The 16,663-nt window shown below is 38.6% G+C and overlaps 1 protein-coding gene across 5 annotated transcripts in view; it reads left to right on the top strand.

Moving 5' to 3' along the window:
* The first annotated feature begins 13,021 nt into the window (after positions 1 to 13,021).
* The window catches only part of ANLN (anillin, actin binding protein), a 48,915-nt gene continuing 45,273 nt past the window's right edge, over positions 13,022 to 16,663 (top strand). For 3 of the 5 annotated variants that reach the window (XM_081800252.1, XM_081800250.1, XM_081800248.1), the window contains exon 1: positions 13,023 to 13,248. Coding sequence is in view for 4 of the 5 variants with exons in the window: in XM_081800250.1 (XP_081656376.1) it covers positions 13,231 to 13,248 (18 nt within the window). In the remaining variant the exon portion in view is untranslated. Of the gene's footprint in view, positions 13,249 to 16,663 lie in introns of all 5 variants that reach the window. The other 2 variants (XM_081800251.1, XM_081800249.1) reach the window with 1 other exon arrangement.

The following is a 16,663-nucleotide window of genomic DNA, read 5'->3' as shown; positions in this document are numbered from 1 at the left end:
GAGTTTTGAGCAATGAATCCTTGCATTCATGAGGGCAGTTATTCCTGCAACATATGTCCTAAGGAAAATAGAAGGCTATAAATGAACCTTACATACCTATCTTCCTTACGTAACTAAAACTCTGAAATTTGCTTTCCAAGTTTGCTATAAAAATGCATCTATTACCACTGCAAATTTCTAGTTTTTAAAGTCACTGCAATTTAAGAATTATTTCTCAAAAAAAAAAAAAAAGACTCCTAAAAGATGTTTCCAAGTCATATATTGAGCATTTATGTAAAGAATTTACTCGGAATGCTTATACTAAAGCATACTTAATCATATTGTCCATTTTAATTATATTCTGAAGAAATCAAAATGTATTTATTTACATATAAGGCACTGGGCTTAGTGCTTTTAGAGTACATTATAAAACATGATATTCATCCCCAAGAAACTTATTGACTAGTTAGGAAAGGGTTTATACACACATACACACACACCAAAGTTAGAAAAGGATGTGCCCTAAAGATATACCTCCCTCTTCGACATTTCATTAAACTTAAGAATTCCAAAAATAAACAATTTGATGCCCCTGTAGTTAGATGCACCTAGAACATTATTTCATTATTTGCTTTTAAAATTATGTTTATGGTCACCCTACCAATATTTCTTTGTGGATAATTCTGATTTCTAAATAATCCTTAGTGATAAGTGTTATTAAAGGTGCATATCAATTTAATCAAAGCATTTTGAAAAGATATTCTTTGTGTACTATTAGGCATTGAAGTACTCTTGCTAACAAATTTGTGAATACAAAGAGTTTATCTAATTTCTTACAAAACTAGTACTGTTATCAGCTCCTTTTACCATTCCTGCCTATGCAATTATTCATCCTCATCAAGCTTTGTACATCTGCTTTGTTAATTATTGATTTGTGCTATGCCTGCTTAGTATTTCCATTGGGTACAGCATCTGCAGCTGTCCACTTGGCTGCTTTTGAGTCAGCATTGTTTTTACATATCCGCCAGAACAATGAACAATTCCATCCTTCTGAGAAACTTTTCTTTATATCCGTTTCTATATAAACCATTAATATTGAGACAAAAGAATTGATGTGATTATCAATTACTAGTCCATTTTCAAAGCACTGTTGTAAAATAAAGCTAAAAATTTATTAAAATTTATAAAAACTGCCTTTAATAATTTATATTTATCTTTAAGGATGCACCCTCCCTAAACTTAGGTTTTCCAACAGTAGCTAAGGATGCCATTGTAGTTATCCTACTATAACATTATATTTCATTTTACTTTTATGGTCATTTTTACATACACTACCAACATTATATTGTGGATCATTTTGATTACTGAATATCTTTAATGATGACTTCCATTCAATTTTAGATATGAAAAACAGAAAAATAGGAATTTTAATAGAAATTCTTTTTTGTGTGGTGGGATTTTTATGTTATGGAAAAAGAGCTTATATTTCTCTTATTTTATCAGTAACTTTTACATAGTTTACATAGTAAACTATTCATAATCCATGGAGTTTCTGAAAAAAAGTCAAAACATCTCTGTAATAAGAGGGGATCATTTTTTTGTTTTAGAAAACAGATCAACAACCTCCTTTTTAAAGACTTAAACACATTTATTTGATCATTTACTTTGAATGAGGGAGTTGTGTAGTAAAGACTAAGAAAAAGGAAGAGAGAGATGGGGAAGACTGGAGAAGGCTGCTAATTAATAAGTATTGCTACTGCTAGTGGAAAGACAAATAATTACAATATTTCACCTTCTATAGAAAAGGTTCATATTGTTGAGGGCCGATCAAGTATACATTATGCTTGAAACTGAGAAAAAGTTTAATTTCTTAAGAAGTTATCTCAGTAACTAAAAGGAATTAGAACATTAAAATAATATTCACTTAAATTTTAGGTAAGAATTTAAAAGAATGGGGGGAGGAGAAGGTTCGAGAAAACACTTTTGACTTTCCTTCCTGTTTAATGGAATCCATTTATAACATTCTATGTCACTGAAAATATATGAGTTGAGGAAAATTAATCTGCAGCAGTCTGCCATTATAAAAGAACAGAGCAACTCTACTTGAACACCCCATTCTAACAAACATTAACAGAAGCCTCAGGGCAAGCTGTAAACAATGTTCCTTGACTCATAAAAGAAAAAAAAATCCAAGGAATAGTGGTTTCTGTGGCTTTTGAAAAAAAATTTTGAGTGACATTTGAATGCCTTCAGGATGTCTGTATTGAAAGAATGGAATGTTTTCAGTATGTCTTTTTCAGGAGAATGAAAAGCATTAAGTGGGAGACAAATCAAAGAATGCTTTGTGAAATCTCCTCTGCCTTTTCACCTCAATGAAAATAGAACAGCACAAAAATCCTGAGAAACACTGATTTTTTTGATAGGATATTTTGTTGTAAATGATTGGGGGAGGAAGGATATTTTTTAATCAGACAAAAAAAAATTGCCTGTCTTAATTTTATTTTGAAAAAAACAAGATGTGCATTAGTTTACTCCTTCCACAGATTTGTTAAGTGCCTCCTATATACAAGGCAAAAAGATGAAGAAGATATGATACCTACCCTCAGAGAACTTACTGATAGTGCATATACACATATGTAAACATGGTGTACACATATCAACCAGTCTTTGAGCACATACATCAAGGATGCTGTGGTGAGAGTCCCAGTTCTCTTAGAACATATGTTAAGTGGGAGAAACAAACAAGGATCAAGTTAACCAAAGTATAATTACCGATAGGTACTATGAAGTACAGTAAATCAGGGAAGTATGCTAGATGGTGACTTGTCCTAGGCGGGGTCTGAAAAGGCCTCTTTGACAAAGAGACTTTTGAGCTGAGATCTGAAGGATAAGAGTCAGCCATAGTAAATTTGGCTGGGTGGGGGGTGGGGGGTTGGGGAGACAAGCATTCTAGGTGGAGGGGATTGTAAATGCAAAAGCCCTGAGATGGCAATGGTCTTGACATGATCCTGGAACTACATGAAGGTCAGCATGATTGGAGTCCAGTGAGCTGGGGGAAGTGGTAGGAGAAAAGATCTCAGGGGTCGGCGGGGGCCAGCAAAAGGAATTTGGACTTTATTCGAAATGCAATCAGAAGCCACTGGTTGATTTTAAACAGGGCAGTAACATAATATGGCTTATTTGTTTTTAAAGACTGTACTGACTGTTCTGAGGACAATAGATAAGAGGGTGAGAATGGAAGTGGGGAAACCAGAGAGGAGACTTATAGTGGGCCAAGTGTGGGTGATGATGGCTTAGGAGTGGAATAGGAGCTGTAGAGAGGAAAAGAAGTAGACAACCCAGCATATATTTAGAGGAGTTGATCAGTAGGTTGAGTATGTGGGGAGGGGAGGAAAAAGGAATTGAACATGACTCCCAGGTTTTTGGCTTGAGCAACTGAGTGGATAGTAGTATTATGTGTGGAAATGAAGAAGATGAGGGAAAAACAGGTTGAGTGGGGAATTCTATTTTGGTTATGTTAAGTTTAATATGCCAGTTAGAAGTCCACGTCAATATTTCAAATAGGTGGTTGGATCATGCTAAATAAATAAATAAATCTGGGAGCCATCAGTATAGGGACAGTATTTTAAGTCAATGGGACTGATGAAATCACCCAGGGAGGGTGTATAGGTAGACAGGAGAGCTCAGGGTAGAATTTAGAGTTCTTAGCCATTTAGTTGTGGCGCAAAGGAGAAGGAGCCAACAAAGTCCTTTTCTCAAATATACATATATATACACACACATATGCGGAGTAATATATACATAACTATACAACTATATATATATGTATTATATGTGTGTTTTTTTCTGACCTGTTTAAGATTAGCTGGCAGACATGATGCCCTTTTACCCCTAAATACTTTAGATTATGCATATATATATGTAAATATGTGTATCTGTGTATGTGTACAGAGAGAGAGAAAGAGAGGGAATGAGAAGAAAGCAAATGTAGTAAAACATTAATATATTACGAATCTGGTTGAAAGACATCTGAATTCTATTTTTTTCTATGTGTATATGTATAAAACTTTGGCAACTTTTCTTTTTTCTTTTTTTTTTAAGATTTTTTATTTATTTATTTGACAGACAGACAGCGAGAGAGGGAACACAAGCAGGGGGAGTGGGAGAGGGAGAAGCAGGCTTCCCGCAGAGCAAGGAGCCCGATGCGGGGCTGGATCCCAGGACCCTGGGATCATGACCTGAGCTGAAGGCAGATGCTCAACCATCTGAGCCACCCAGGCGCCCCATAAAACTTCTGCAACTTTTCTATAAGTCTGAAATCATATCAAAATAAAGCGGTGCAAATTGAGTACTAAGGTGGAAAATGAACTAGGTGGTGACCTTTTGAGACATGATATTCAGCTGGCCTCATACAGATATACCCAAAGGTGCTATGAGGACATTTCAATAGCAGGATCAAGGTGAGAAAGCCATGGATGTAGCAGAGCAGGGTATGTTCAGGAAACAGCAAATAATTGAGAGTTTTCTATTAAGTTACTCTCCTTGGCATTAAACATTAAGCAAAGTGAGTAGTAAACTCATTTGCAGAAGTGTAAGAGAGTGGGATGGGAAACTGATAGAGAATTTAATAGGGACTCAAATGGATAAGAATGAAAGGATTCTGAGCAACATGAAACATTCAGTTAGTTGGGATAAATTTGAAATGGAATTGGCTCAATGCTCAGCAAGCCAAGAAAAATAGAAAAAAATAGGTTAGAAATTGGCAAGTTAAATGCAACAAGGACAAGGGCCCAAGGAAAATGATATTGAAGTGGTTTCCTTTGGGGACTGGTTGGGTAGGGAACAGGTAAGACATAAAGGAGTGGGACAGTGTTTGGGGGAGAGACCTGGAAAGGGCCAATAAGTTCTGGAAATCTTAGACTAGTCATAATCTTCTTGTTTCCTCCTGTACTATTTTAAGGGGCGGAATTAGGATCCTTACAAGCTCTTAAATTTTTTTTATTTTTTATTTATTATTTTTTTAAATTTTATTTATTTGACAGAGAGAGCGAGCACAAGCAGGGGGAGCTGTAGAGGGAGAGGGAGAAGCAGGCTTCCTGCTGAGCAGGGAGCCCCATGCGGGGCTTGATCCCAGGACCCTGGAATCATGACCTGAGCCGAAGGCAGACGCTTAACGACTGAGCCACCCAGGCACCCCTTAAATTTTTTTTAAACTCCCTTTTCTCTTACCCTCCTTTTCACAATAGATTGAACTACTTAGCACATGGCCTCATAGAAAACGGCAAGATGGGAGATCAGGGCTAATTTAGAGAATGGGCTATAACATTTTTAATGTGCCCAAAAGTTAAGAAAGGAGAATGGACTGAAGGTTAGGGTTAGGGGGGCTTGCAGGTTTAGCAAGAGTGAGCAGCAGTGGAGAAGAGGTAAGGATTTGAGATTACAATCAGGAGGCCAGTTTTTGGGTTTGAAATCTTAGCGATGGAGCACTTCCAAATGTTGATTAGCATACAAGTATGGCCATACATATGATGGCTGAGCAGAAGAGAGGAAAAGGTCAGTCTTGTGGGAAGCTTTGAGGAATGGTGAGGTCAGGGTGTAGGAGACTGTGGTCTCTGTGTTTATCAGCAAACATTTCTCGATGGCATGTTTCACGTCAGGCCTGAATGGTGCAGAGAAAGACCAGGATGGTGCCTGACTCCGAGAAGCAAGGAAGTGGGGAGTGAACGTGAATGTCACACATGCCAAAATTTGGAAGCATTAATGAGAGAGTAGAAGAAGCATGGTCTAAAAGTAGTATGTGAAGAGATGTTTTTGAAGTGTTTGGAAGATAAGTTCATGACAAACATCAATGGAATACAATGAATCTTCTTCTGACATCCATTTTAAGAAGATTTTATTTTTGATATCCAATAGAGAGATTTTGATGTTTAAGGAACATTGGCTTCTGCTACTTTGTAATATTTAAGATCTGCTTTTCTTTAATATGGATCATTTTAAACATCTAAAAATAGGCTCTGTGAATATAGCTTAAAAAAAATCTAGGTATGGGGCGCCTGGGTGGCTCAGATGGTTAAGCGTCTGCCTTCAGCTCAGGTCATGATCCCAGCATCCTGGGATCGAGCCCCGCATCGGGCTCCAGCCCCACATCGGGCTCCAGCCCCACACTGGGCTCCAGCCCTGCACTGGGCTCCCTGCTCAGCAGGGGGCCTGCTTCTCCCCCTCCCTCTGCTTCTCCCCCTGCTCATGTTCTCTCTCTATCTCTGTGTCTTGAATGAATAAATAAAAATATCTCTAAAAAAAATTAGGTAGAAAAAGTAGTTACCAATATATAAATTATGGTGTGATAAGTACATAAAAGAATTGTTCCTCTTTATGAAAGGATTTGCTGTACTCCTTTAAATATGAATTCTCTTAATACCCTTACTCACCACTTGAGAAAGTAAAAAGGAGATTAAAGCTGTATAGATTTTGAAAATAGTATGACTGTAGTTACATTGAGTTTTAAGAACAATACAGTATGTTCAGAAAGCACAATTTGTTTTCCCTCACTCTGGAATATGAAACATTTTCATTGATTAAATTAGAAAAGAAAAAAACCTGATGCTAAGAACCATTAGAATGTGATGCTAGGGACCATTAATAGCAGAGATCGTAACAAATAAAACAACCCTTTTCCGTAACATGTATACAACATTCTTTGATGGTTCTATTTCTTCATTATAATAAATGTGTAAAAGAAGTGGCCCTTCAGCCAGATAACCTGAAGTAGAGAATTTCACTTTAATCCTTCTTGCCATTGCCTTGTGGTTAGACCTTGGCCTTTTCTCTTCCTGTAAAAATAAGAATATTTACAACATTGTATTATTTTGTGAATGAAATGAGTGCGAATGTATTTTGAAAAATTAACTGTAAATGTATAACATTTGGAGTGTCTTTATTGAGTAAATGCTTTCCAATGCTTGTTTTTAGCCCTCCATCAATTTTAGCTGTGAAAGATAAGATTATTATTTCCTCTGTTGAAAAGGAAGTCTCTTAGAAAGAGCAAATATTCATTTATAAGTGTCACCTTTAATCTACATAGCCTTGATTCTATTCTTAGGTTAATGTAATAAGCTGTGGTCTTTACCTAAATAACTTGAGAGGTTGCGATTTTCATTTAAAAAACAGGGAAAGGGCGCCTGGGTGGCTCAGTTGGTTAAGCGACTGCCTTCGGCTCAGGTCATGATCCTGGAGTCCCTGGATCGAGTCCCGCATCGGGCTCCCTGCTCGGCAGGGAGTCTGCTTCTCCCTCTGACCCTCCTCCCTCTCATGCTCTCTGTCTCTCATTCTCTCTCTCTCAAATAAATAAATAAAATCTTTAAAAAAATAAATAAAAAAAAAACAGGGAAGATAGTTCTAATGACTTTTACAATCTTAACATCATTTAAGCCAAACTGCATAGTCTAACTACTAATAATCATGTGATTACAGCATACATTTCTTTTCAATAGTTAAAAAAGAACTTTTTTTTTTAAAGATTTTTTTAATTTATTTATTTGAGAGAGAGAGCACATGAGAGGGGGGAGGGTCAGAGGCAGAAGCAGGCTCTCTGCCGAGCAGGGAGCCCGATGCGGGACTCGATCCAGGGACTCAGGATCATGACCTGAGTCGAAGGCAGTCGCTTAACCAACTGAGCCACCCAGGCGCCCAAAAAAGAACTTTTTTTAAGAAAGCAATTCCAAGAGCAAAGCATGGTTGCCATTTTTCAGGCCTTTGGATGTAGCTCGAGGGCACATTTACATAATTATTGTGTTTTTGGTGATCCAAATAAATTAATTGAAATGTCTAAATTATAAACAGTCTAGGATTTGAAGTCAGACAGATCTGGTTCAAATTATTAGGTGATGGTCTGATCACTTAGCCTCTTTGTATCTCAGTTTCCCTATCTCTAAAATAGGAATAATACTTGGGGCGCCTGGGTGGCTTGGTTGCTAAGCGTCTGCCTTTGGCTCAGGTCATGATTCCAGGTCCTGGGATCAAGCCCCACATCGAGCCCCACATCGAGCCCCGCATCGGGCTCCCTGCTCCGCGGGAAGCCTGCTTCTGCCTCTCCCACTCCCCCTGCTTGTGTTCCCTCTCTTGCTGTCTCTCTCTCTCTCTGTCAAATAAATAAATAAAATCTTTAAAAAAATAAAATAAAATAGGAATAATACTTATTTTATACTCATTCATTCAACAAACTTCTACTGAACTTATGTTCCCAGAAGGTGCTGGGTTACAGCTATAAATAAGACATGTTCTTGCCATTCCATAGCTTACACTCTAGTAGGAGAGACAGATAATAAACATAAATACATAACAAAACTAATTCCACATAGGGACGCCTGGGTGGCTCAGTCGATTGAGCGTCTGCCTTGGGCTCAGGTCACGATCCCAGGGTCCGGGGATCAAGTCCCACGTGGGGCTCCCTGCTTAGCAGGGAGCCTGCTTCTCCCTCTGCCTGCCGCTCCCCCTGCTTGTGCTCTCCCTCTCTTTCTCCCTGACAAATGAATAAATAAAATCTTAAAAAAAAAAAAATTCCACATAAGTGGTAAATGCAATGAAGAAAATAAATCAGCATAATAGGATAGAAAGTGACAGGGAGAGGGGGCAGAGAGGAAGGGTGTGGCCACCCAAACAGGGAAGTCTTCTTTGAGGAGGTAGTATGTTCCAGCTCACACTCAATTAATGAGGAGCCAGACATGGGTAGATCTAGAGGAGCAGCATCTAGGAGGTGGAAAATTCTTGAAGAAAAAAGGAATTTAGTCTTTTTTTGTCCAGAAAAAAAGCCTATGAGGCTGGAGCCTAGTGGAAAAAAAGGGAGAGTACTGTAGAAGAAAACAGAGTCCACATCATTTAGGGCCTTGTAGATATGATAAAGAATTTGGAAATTATTCTAATTGCAATTAAAGACATGAACTAGCTCTGAATAAGGAATTGACACTGCTTAATTTACATTTTAAAAAGATCCTTCTCTATAAATAAATTACCAAAACTAGTAAGATAGTTGAGTAGGTTTGCAATAATCAGTTATGTTCCTACATACCAGTGATGATTTAAAAATAAATAAAAAGATATCATATGTGGGGCGCCTGGGTGGCTCAGTTGGTTAAGCAACTGCCTTCAGCTCAGGTCATGATCCCGGAGTCCTGGGATCGAGTCCCACATCGGGCTCCCACCTCAGCGGGGAGCCTGCTTCTCCCTCTGACCCTCTCCCCTCTCATGCTGTTTCTCTGTCTCTCTCTCTTTCTCTCAAATAAATAAAAATAAAAATCTTAAAAAAAAAAAAGATATCATATGTAAAAAGTAGCAACAACAACAAAAGTACAAAGGAATAAATCAGTTTAAAGATTTGTAGGGAAGCACATTATAAACATTTTTGGAAAATACTGAAGTAGGCCTAAATTAATGAAGATCTACCATGTTCACAAATGGAAAGGCTCAATATAACAAAGACATCAATTCTCTCCAAATTATGTGATAAATTCAGTACAATTCCAATAAAAATCTCAAGAGGATTTTTTTTCTTTGTGGAGTTTGACAATCTGACCGTACATTGTAAAAACAGGGAGCCAAATGAGCCAAGTCAATTAGCCAAGTCAATTTAATTTTTAACTTTCCTACCAGGTATCAATACTTATAATTAAGACAGTTTAATATTGGGAGAAGAATAGACAAATGAACCACTAGAATAGAAAAAAGAGCTCCAAAATAGACCTCCATATACATAAAAAGTTGATATATTACGAAAGTGGCATTACAGGTCAGTGGGGAAAGAATAGACAAAAAAGTGCTGCTCAGACATTTGGTTATCCAAATAAAAAAAAAATCAAACCAGATAATTTAAAGACAAAATGATGAAAACAATACATTTTAGTAGAAAATATGGGAGAACATCTTTATAGCCTCAGAGTAGGGAAGGATTTCTTGAAACATAAAAAGCACAATTCCTAAAGGAAAATATACATATATCTAATTACATTAATATTAAACATTTCTCTACATCCAAGACATCCTAAGGTGAAAAGATAAACCATAAACTAAGAAAAGATAATTACAAGCTAAAAATAGTTATTCTTCCAGAAAATACTAAACAAACAACAAAAAGCTTATGAATCAATAAGAAAAAACTAAGTAACTGCATGGAAAAATAGGCAAAGCATATAGAGTTGAAATTCGCAGAAAAGGAAAACTGAAAGACCAATAATCACATGAAAATAATGCTCAAGTTCAGGAGTAAGAGAAGTGCACCCAGACAGGAATGGCAAAGTCTAAATAAAGTATCCACGTGTTAGGGAGGCACTGAAGTAGCAGGCATGCTCATGTACTGCTGACTGAAGTAAAAATTGTGACAATCATTTTGAAGATTAAATTTATTTTTAATATCTGGCTATAATATTGAAATATATTTATCAAAGTAATTCCTAGGTACATTACTGTAGATAAAATTTTGCATGTGTATAAAGGAGACATAAAAAAATTTATAGTATCACGGAATCTTTGGAATGAAATATTGTTAATGAGCTAAACATCCATTAACAGGATAGTAGATACATAAATTGCAAGTAATACAGCTATTAGTGAGGATGAATCTCATGAAAAGAATATGGAGCAGAAAAATAAACAATTGCAGAAAGATACATATAGTAAAAAAATTTTATGTAGATCACAACACACTGTTAGGGATATATATGTAGATGTAATGAAAGTACATAAATTTCATGGGAATGATAAACATTAAAATCAGGCTAGTTTTACCCCTGGGGAGCAGAAGGTGAATGGAATTAAGAAGGGACACACAGGAGACTTCAAGTATAAAATTATATATCTCTTTAAGCTAGGTGGTGTGTACATGGTTATGTTGTATTCATTACTTTTTTGTAAACTGGAAATATAAGACAAGTTTTAAAAGGAGAAAAGTTAATTCCAGTTTATAAACTGAAGAATGAAGTACCAGGGGTAAGAATGGAGAAAAGGAGACAAGTTAGGGTGGCAATGGCTGTGAGTAGACTTGAGTATCTAGCACAGTTTCTGGCAGCTGGGAGGTGTTTAACATATTGTAGCTACTGTTTTGGTGGTTGCTATCATCTTCACCGTCATCATTATCACTGTGAAGACCAAAGACATAAGGGGATTATGAAAGAAGATTAAATATTTGGAGTAGTTACACTGTACTATATGCTTTATGTATCTCTTTTAGTCTTGACTAGAACCTGGTTATAAAGAATCTAAGGCTCACAGAAGCCAAAGTGGGAAGGCACACTGACTACATAAATTTCTAATAACTTCTTCTCCAGTGTTGTTTAAAACACTCTCTTCCCTCCCCTCCAACACACATACACACACCTTTCCTGTCTAGCAGTGAAAAAAATGCAAACATCGTTTCCTCTTTGGTTCATAAGTAGCATATTTTGAGTTAAAAATAATTTGGAAAAAAAAAATAATTTGATACACCAAACACTTGAGTAGTGGCTTATTACAGAATACTTCTGGTTCTGTTTCAGTTTTTCATCTGATCCTCCTAACAACTCTGAAGAATGCAGGGCAGTTGATGGTTCCTGTTTTATAGATGAGTAAACTAAAATCCAGAGAAGCCAAACCATAAGTTGCTAACTTGGTGACTATGAACTTCATGAAATTCTATGTCAAATACTTTATGATTAAATGGGGGTTTTTCTAGGTCAGCCTTAACTATATTTTCTTTTTTCTTTTTTTTTTAAAGATTTATTTATTTATTTGAGAGAGCGAGAATGAGAGAGAGTACATGAGAGGGGGGAGGGCCAGAGGGAGAAGCAGGCTCCTCGCTGAGCAGGGAACCCGATGCGGGACTCGATCCCGGGACTCCAGGATCATGACCTGAGCCGAAGGCAGTCGCTTAACCAACTGAGCCACCCAGGCGCCCTAACTATATTTTCAAAAGGTTTTAAAAATAGTGGATTAAATGATTTGCCTAAGGTCACATGGTCCTTGTGGAGCCAAAATCCCAAGCAATTTCTTCCTACTCCACCCTCAGAATTCTTTTTATTACAACCTATAGCTCAAAATTCAAATTAAAGATATTATTAGTGAAATACTTTTTGTAATGTCTACTGAATGCTAAGATGGTAAGGTTATTAAATATACCAAAACATCTTACTTGGGAGAAATAGTTTTGGTTTGTTCAGCCGTTAGGCAGTCACTCCTTAATCTACATGGTGTTGCTTTTCAGCTAACAAGTCAAGAACTGTTGTCTCTACAAGCCCTAGCACACACCTGCTGAAGAAAGGAATCTGATACAGTAATTACATAATGTATTTTACAATTCCGAGTAATCTGTGAAGAACAATCGTGAGACACAGCTGATCTCGTGACGGAAAGAGGACCATGAGCTGAGAATGGAATTTTCATTTCTCCTGGACAAGAGTTATTTGTCTCAGGGTCTCCCCGCTCTCGGCTGTAAAAGCATCAAGGTGGATGGCTTCTTCATCTTTCCAGCTCTAACACTGTATAAATTTGGATGGGATTTAAAATAGAAAGGCACCACAGGAGTTTTGTGTATGAACTTTTCACACAGTCTGTTAAGGTTATAGCCTTATCTTCCCAATGAGAAAGGTATCTAGCGCCCGAGGTGGGTCATTAGCCCCAGTTATCCGGGGACCCACACTAGAGAAGCCCCTCGTGAGGGTCAAGCCCGCAGTCCCCATTAGGGCGACGCGGGGGCGGGCGGAAAGCTACAGATGCCACCAGGCCAGTGGGATTTCAAACACAAGGGCTGTTAATCCTGTATTAAGGAATGACGGAAGGCGGGAAGGTTCCAAGGGATCAGCTTAAACAGGCGAGCGCTGGGGTGGGGCTTCGGGCCCCGAGGCGCCTGGAGCGCCGGGAGCGCCGCACCTCCGCCCCATCCCGGCCTCCGGAGCTGGGGTGCGACCGACAGGAGGCCGGCTACCCAGCGGAACGCCCGCGGCCCGGCACGGCCACGTGACCGAGAGCCGGGGCGGGCAGAGGCGTGTCCCGCTCCGCCCCGCGCGCAGGCGCGCTGTACAGGCGCTGAAATTCAAATTTGAACGGCCGCAGGAGGCCGAATCTGATACTGGAGGCTGAGGGGCAGAGGCGAGTAGTTTGGGAGAGTCCTCCCCGCCCCGGCCTTCTGGTTTTCTCCAAGTGACACACTGAACCGAAACTCACTTTTCTTTTTCTGAATTTGAACCACCGTTTCCGTCGTCTTGCAATCGACACGCGAAGTCCGGGGCGATGGACCCGTTTACCGAGGTGAGAAAACTTGCGGGCGCAGCCTGCCATCGCCACTGTCGGCCCCTACCCTAACCTTTCCCACCTTCCGTCGACCTCTGAGCCCACCGGGCGGAGGGCGCGTGCGCGCGCCTGCGCAGCGTGTGGGTGCGGGGGGTCTGCCTGGGAGAGCCGTAGGGGAGAAGGGGGTGGGGGGAGGACGCAGCCGGCTGAGCGGCTGCGGTGGGTCCGTTGCTTACGTATTACGGTCCTGCAGTGGGAGCTCAGGGAGGAAAGTTTTGAGTCTGCCCTAAAGGGCGGTAGCGAAAAGCCTGCTATCAGCCCCGATTACTGTAACGCCCCTCTGTAGTGGAGCCCTGTCCTTTCCGAGGGGGAGGTTGGGGCCTGGCGGAACTGATCCTGCTGGAAGTGAAAGCGGGGATAAGGTGTAGGGTGGAGTCGGGTGCTTGAATGACTCAGTGCTGTGTGCAGCCGCCGCCTGCAAATGGAATGTGATTTGCGGGGTTCATGAGGCCCGCAGAATGCTATGCATTTAAAAGATGCTGTTAACGAAATGACAGCAAAACGTTAAAATAAGCCAATACCCGAAACCATTGCATCCGTTCCTACAGAGTCAGTGGTTTCTTCAGATTTGATTACTCAGTTAAGTAGGGAAGAAGTTTCATCCCCGGGATTGACACTTGAATGGAAAGGAAACAGTGCTAGCCGAATATATACAAACAAAATTAAAAGCCGACAATTTAAAAAAGCAGAGTAAAGAAATAGTAAACCTTTGTGTGTGTTTATGGAGCATAACATTACAGCAATGCTTGTCTTTTGTCCTTTGGAAAATGAATGTGGATTAATTGCGTCATTGTGTCAATTATTTCTCTATCCTTGGGCAGTCTTGTTGAGAATGTGCATGGACATACTTAGGAGTTTTCGTGTTGTCAGTTGTCCACTTCCTTTTCTTCCAGGACAGTTCCTGTTTCTTTAGGTTGTTGTGCAAGTTTCAAACTGTTATTTCTTGAGTTGTTGCAAAGTGGGCCTAAAAATGTCTCTACACTAGATTCAAAAACTTAAATGCTATGGAGAGTAGAAATACTTTTTCTACTCTTTTTTGGGAGGTGTAGTTACAATTCCATAAGTCTAAGATGCTAAAAGTTTCAACAGTTAACAGTTTACTTGTATTCAAACATAACACTATTTTTGTTTCAAATTCTCAATCTTTTAGGGGAAAACATTAATTTGTTAACCTTACTTAAGGATTCTGACAGAAAACCCAGAACACATTTTTGTATTAGCTTTAAGGAATAGGGGTGATTGTGCACCAAATATTTTTCACATACTTTGAAGTTAAAAAGGATATTTTATGTTCCTAAGCTAGGATAAGAGTCCTTAAAACATTAGCCCTATGTGTCCCAAATGTTCTTTTTATTCTCCTAAGTAGCTGACAGGAACAAAGCATTTTGAAAGTTGGCTGAAAATTGTATTTCATTTTACTTGAAAATACCATTCCGAAGCTAGTACAAATCTCAGCTGAAAGAAACTTTTGTTTGAAAGAAAGCTTTCGCTTTACAGTGTGCTCAGACACATGTACGGTTTACATTATAAAAAGATCGGTTGCAGTTGGAATAAACGGCTTTGACATCTTTTCCTTAATTGGTAATGAGTGAACTATTTGAATTGGTTCCAATGACTAGGTGCTTAATTATAGCATTCATAATATTTTTGCACACAGAAGTGGACTGGTACAGTTCTTTGTCTTAAAGGACTGAAAATAAGTTAAAGTGATTTTCTCAACCAGAGTTCCTTATCAGAACCACAGAAAATGATTTGAGAGACTATTTTGTTAATTTTCCCAGAGGTGATTCATAACCATGCCATCCTACAAGGATAGCAGAGATGTTAATTCATTACATTAATGTCAGGGCATTAGGGCTAATTCTCTTGGTAACTCCAGTTGAGAAAGGTACAACCATTCTACACTCTCTTCGTCAAACGAGGCTGTTGTGCATTGCTTCTCCTCCTGCTGACACTGGTGTTTTCTGGCACACTCTTCTCTCCCTGCCCCTGCTGCTTGGCAAACTGATTTAACCACCAGCTCGCACTCTGATTTCCCTTCCTCAGAGGGCGGATCACCTTTCACAGTGCTCCTCTCACTTGCATTTACTTGTTGAATATACTTCCTGCCAGATTGTCAGCTTTATGAATGCAGGCCTGTTCTTTCCTATTCAGAGAGATGTTTCCCTAACATCAGGCACATCCAATAACATTCTGCTGAAATAATAAAGAAAAGAGCCATTTGGTGCAAATTACTTTACAAACAAATAATTATATACAACAGTAACTGTTAGAACATTTTTGCCATGTTCTTTCCTTTATTGTAGAAAATTTCAAATTCTCAAGTATAACAACTCCTCATGGACTCATCACCCAGCAACAACACATGGCCATATTGTTTCACTGTATTCCCCTCCAGTCCCTCCCACTGAATTATTTGGAAGCAAATTGTAGAGATCATATAATTTCAGTATTTATTATTAAGCACTTGAAAAAAATCATAGTGCTGTTATCACACCTAAGAATTTAAGAGCAATTTCTTAATATCATCAAATATTCTGTCAATGTTCAGATTTCCTTAAGTGTCTCATGGTTTTGCAATTTGAATAAGGATCTAGACAAGGTCCACAGGGCAGTGTCTTTCTATATTCTTCCTGGACCAACCAGAAATAAAAAAGCCATCTTGATTCATGCACAAACAAGCAAGTTAAGGCAGATGTTTATTATTATGATCAGCTGATAACATTTAAAAAGTTATGTTAATATGAAGTTAGTTCTCCTGACAAAAAGTTCTTAAAAAGAACAATTGGATTTAGTCAAAAAACAGTTTGGTGTGAAGCCCAATGCAGGGCTTGAACTCATGACCTTGAACTGAGATCAAGAGTCCGATGCTTAACGGACTGAGCCATTTAAAAGACGGTTTATAGCAAACTGATTAGAGCCCAAACTCTGGAGCCTGATTTTTGAATCTTGCCTTGCCATTTCTTTCTTTTTTTTTTTAATCTTTTTTAAAGATTTTATTTATTTGAGAGAGAGAGTCTTGAGACTGAGAATGTCATAGGGGACCCCAGAGCTAGGTGTGCCTAAGTCAGAGCTTTCTGTGTAGGATCCTTAAAAAAGCCACAATTAAAATAGTCTGTAAAACATCTTCTCTTGTGCAATAAATAAACATGCTGTTATTGTTCTGAATGGAGTTTCTCTTATTTTTGAGAATTACATGAAACTCTCTGTATTGACCTGGGAAAGAATGCTGTTAGAGCATATTGAAAATAATAATTTATATTGAGTGTACTTTGTTTAAGAAGGTAGGGAAATCAGTAATACCTCCTAGAAAGATTACTATCAGAAATGATTTCAGGTGTGTATGTGGCAGAAATTGCTTAAGGACTAAAGC

The sequence above is a fragment of the Leptonychotes weddellii genome, chromosome 12 (assembly GCF_054177405.1).
Source record: "Leptonychotes weddellii isolate Sample4059 chromosome 12, ASM5417740v2, whole genome shotgun sequence".
NCBI classification, from domain to species: domain Eukaryota; kingdom Metazoa; phylum Chordata; class Mammalia; order Carnivora; family Phocidae; genus Leptonychotes; species Leptonychotes weddellii.
This window is presented reverse-complemented; position numbering and strand designations above follow the sequence as displayed.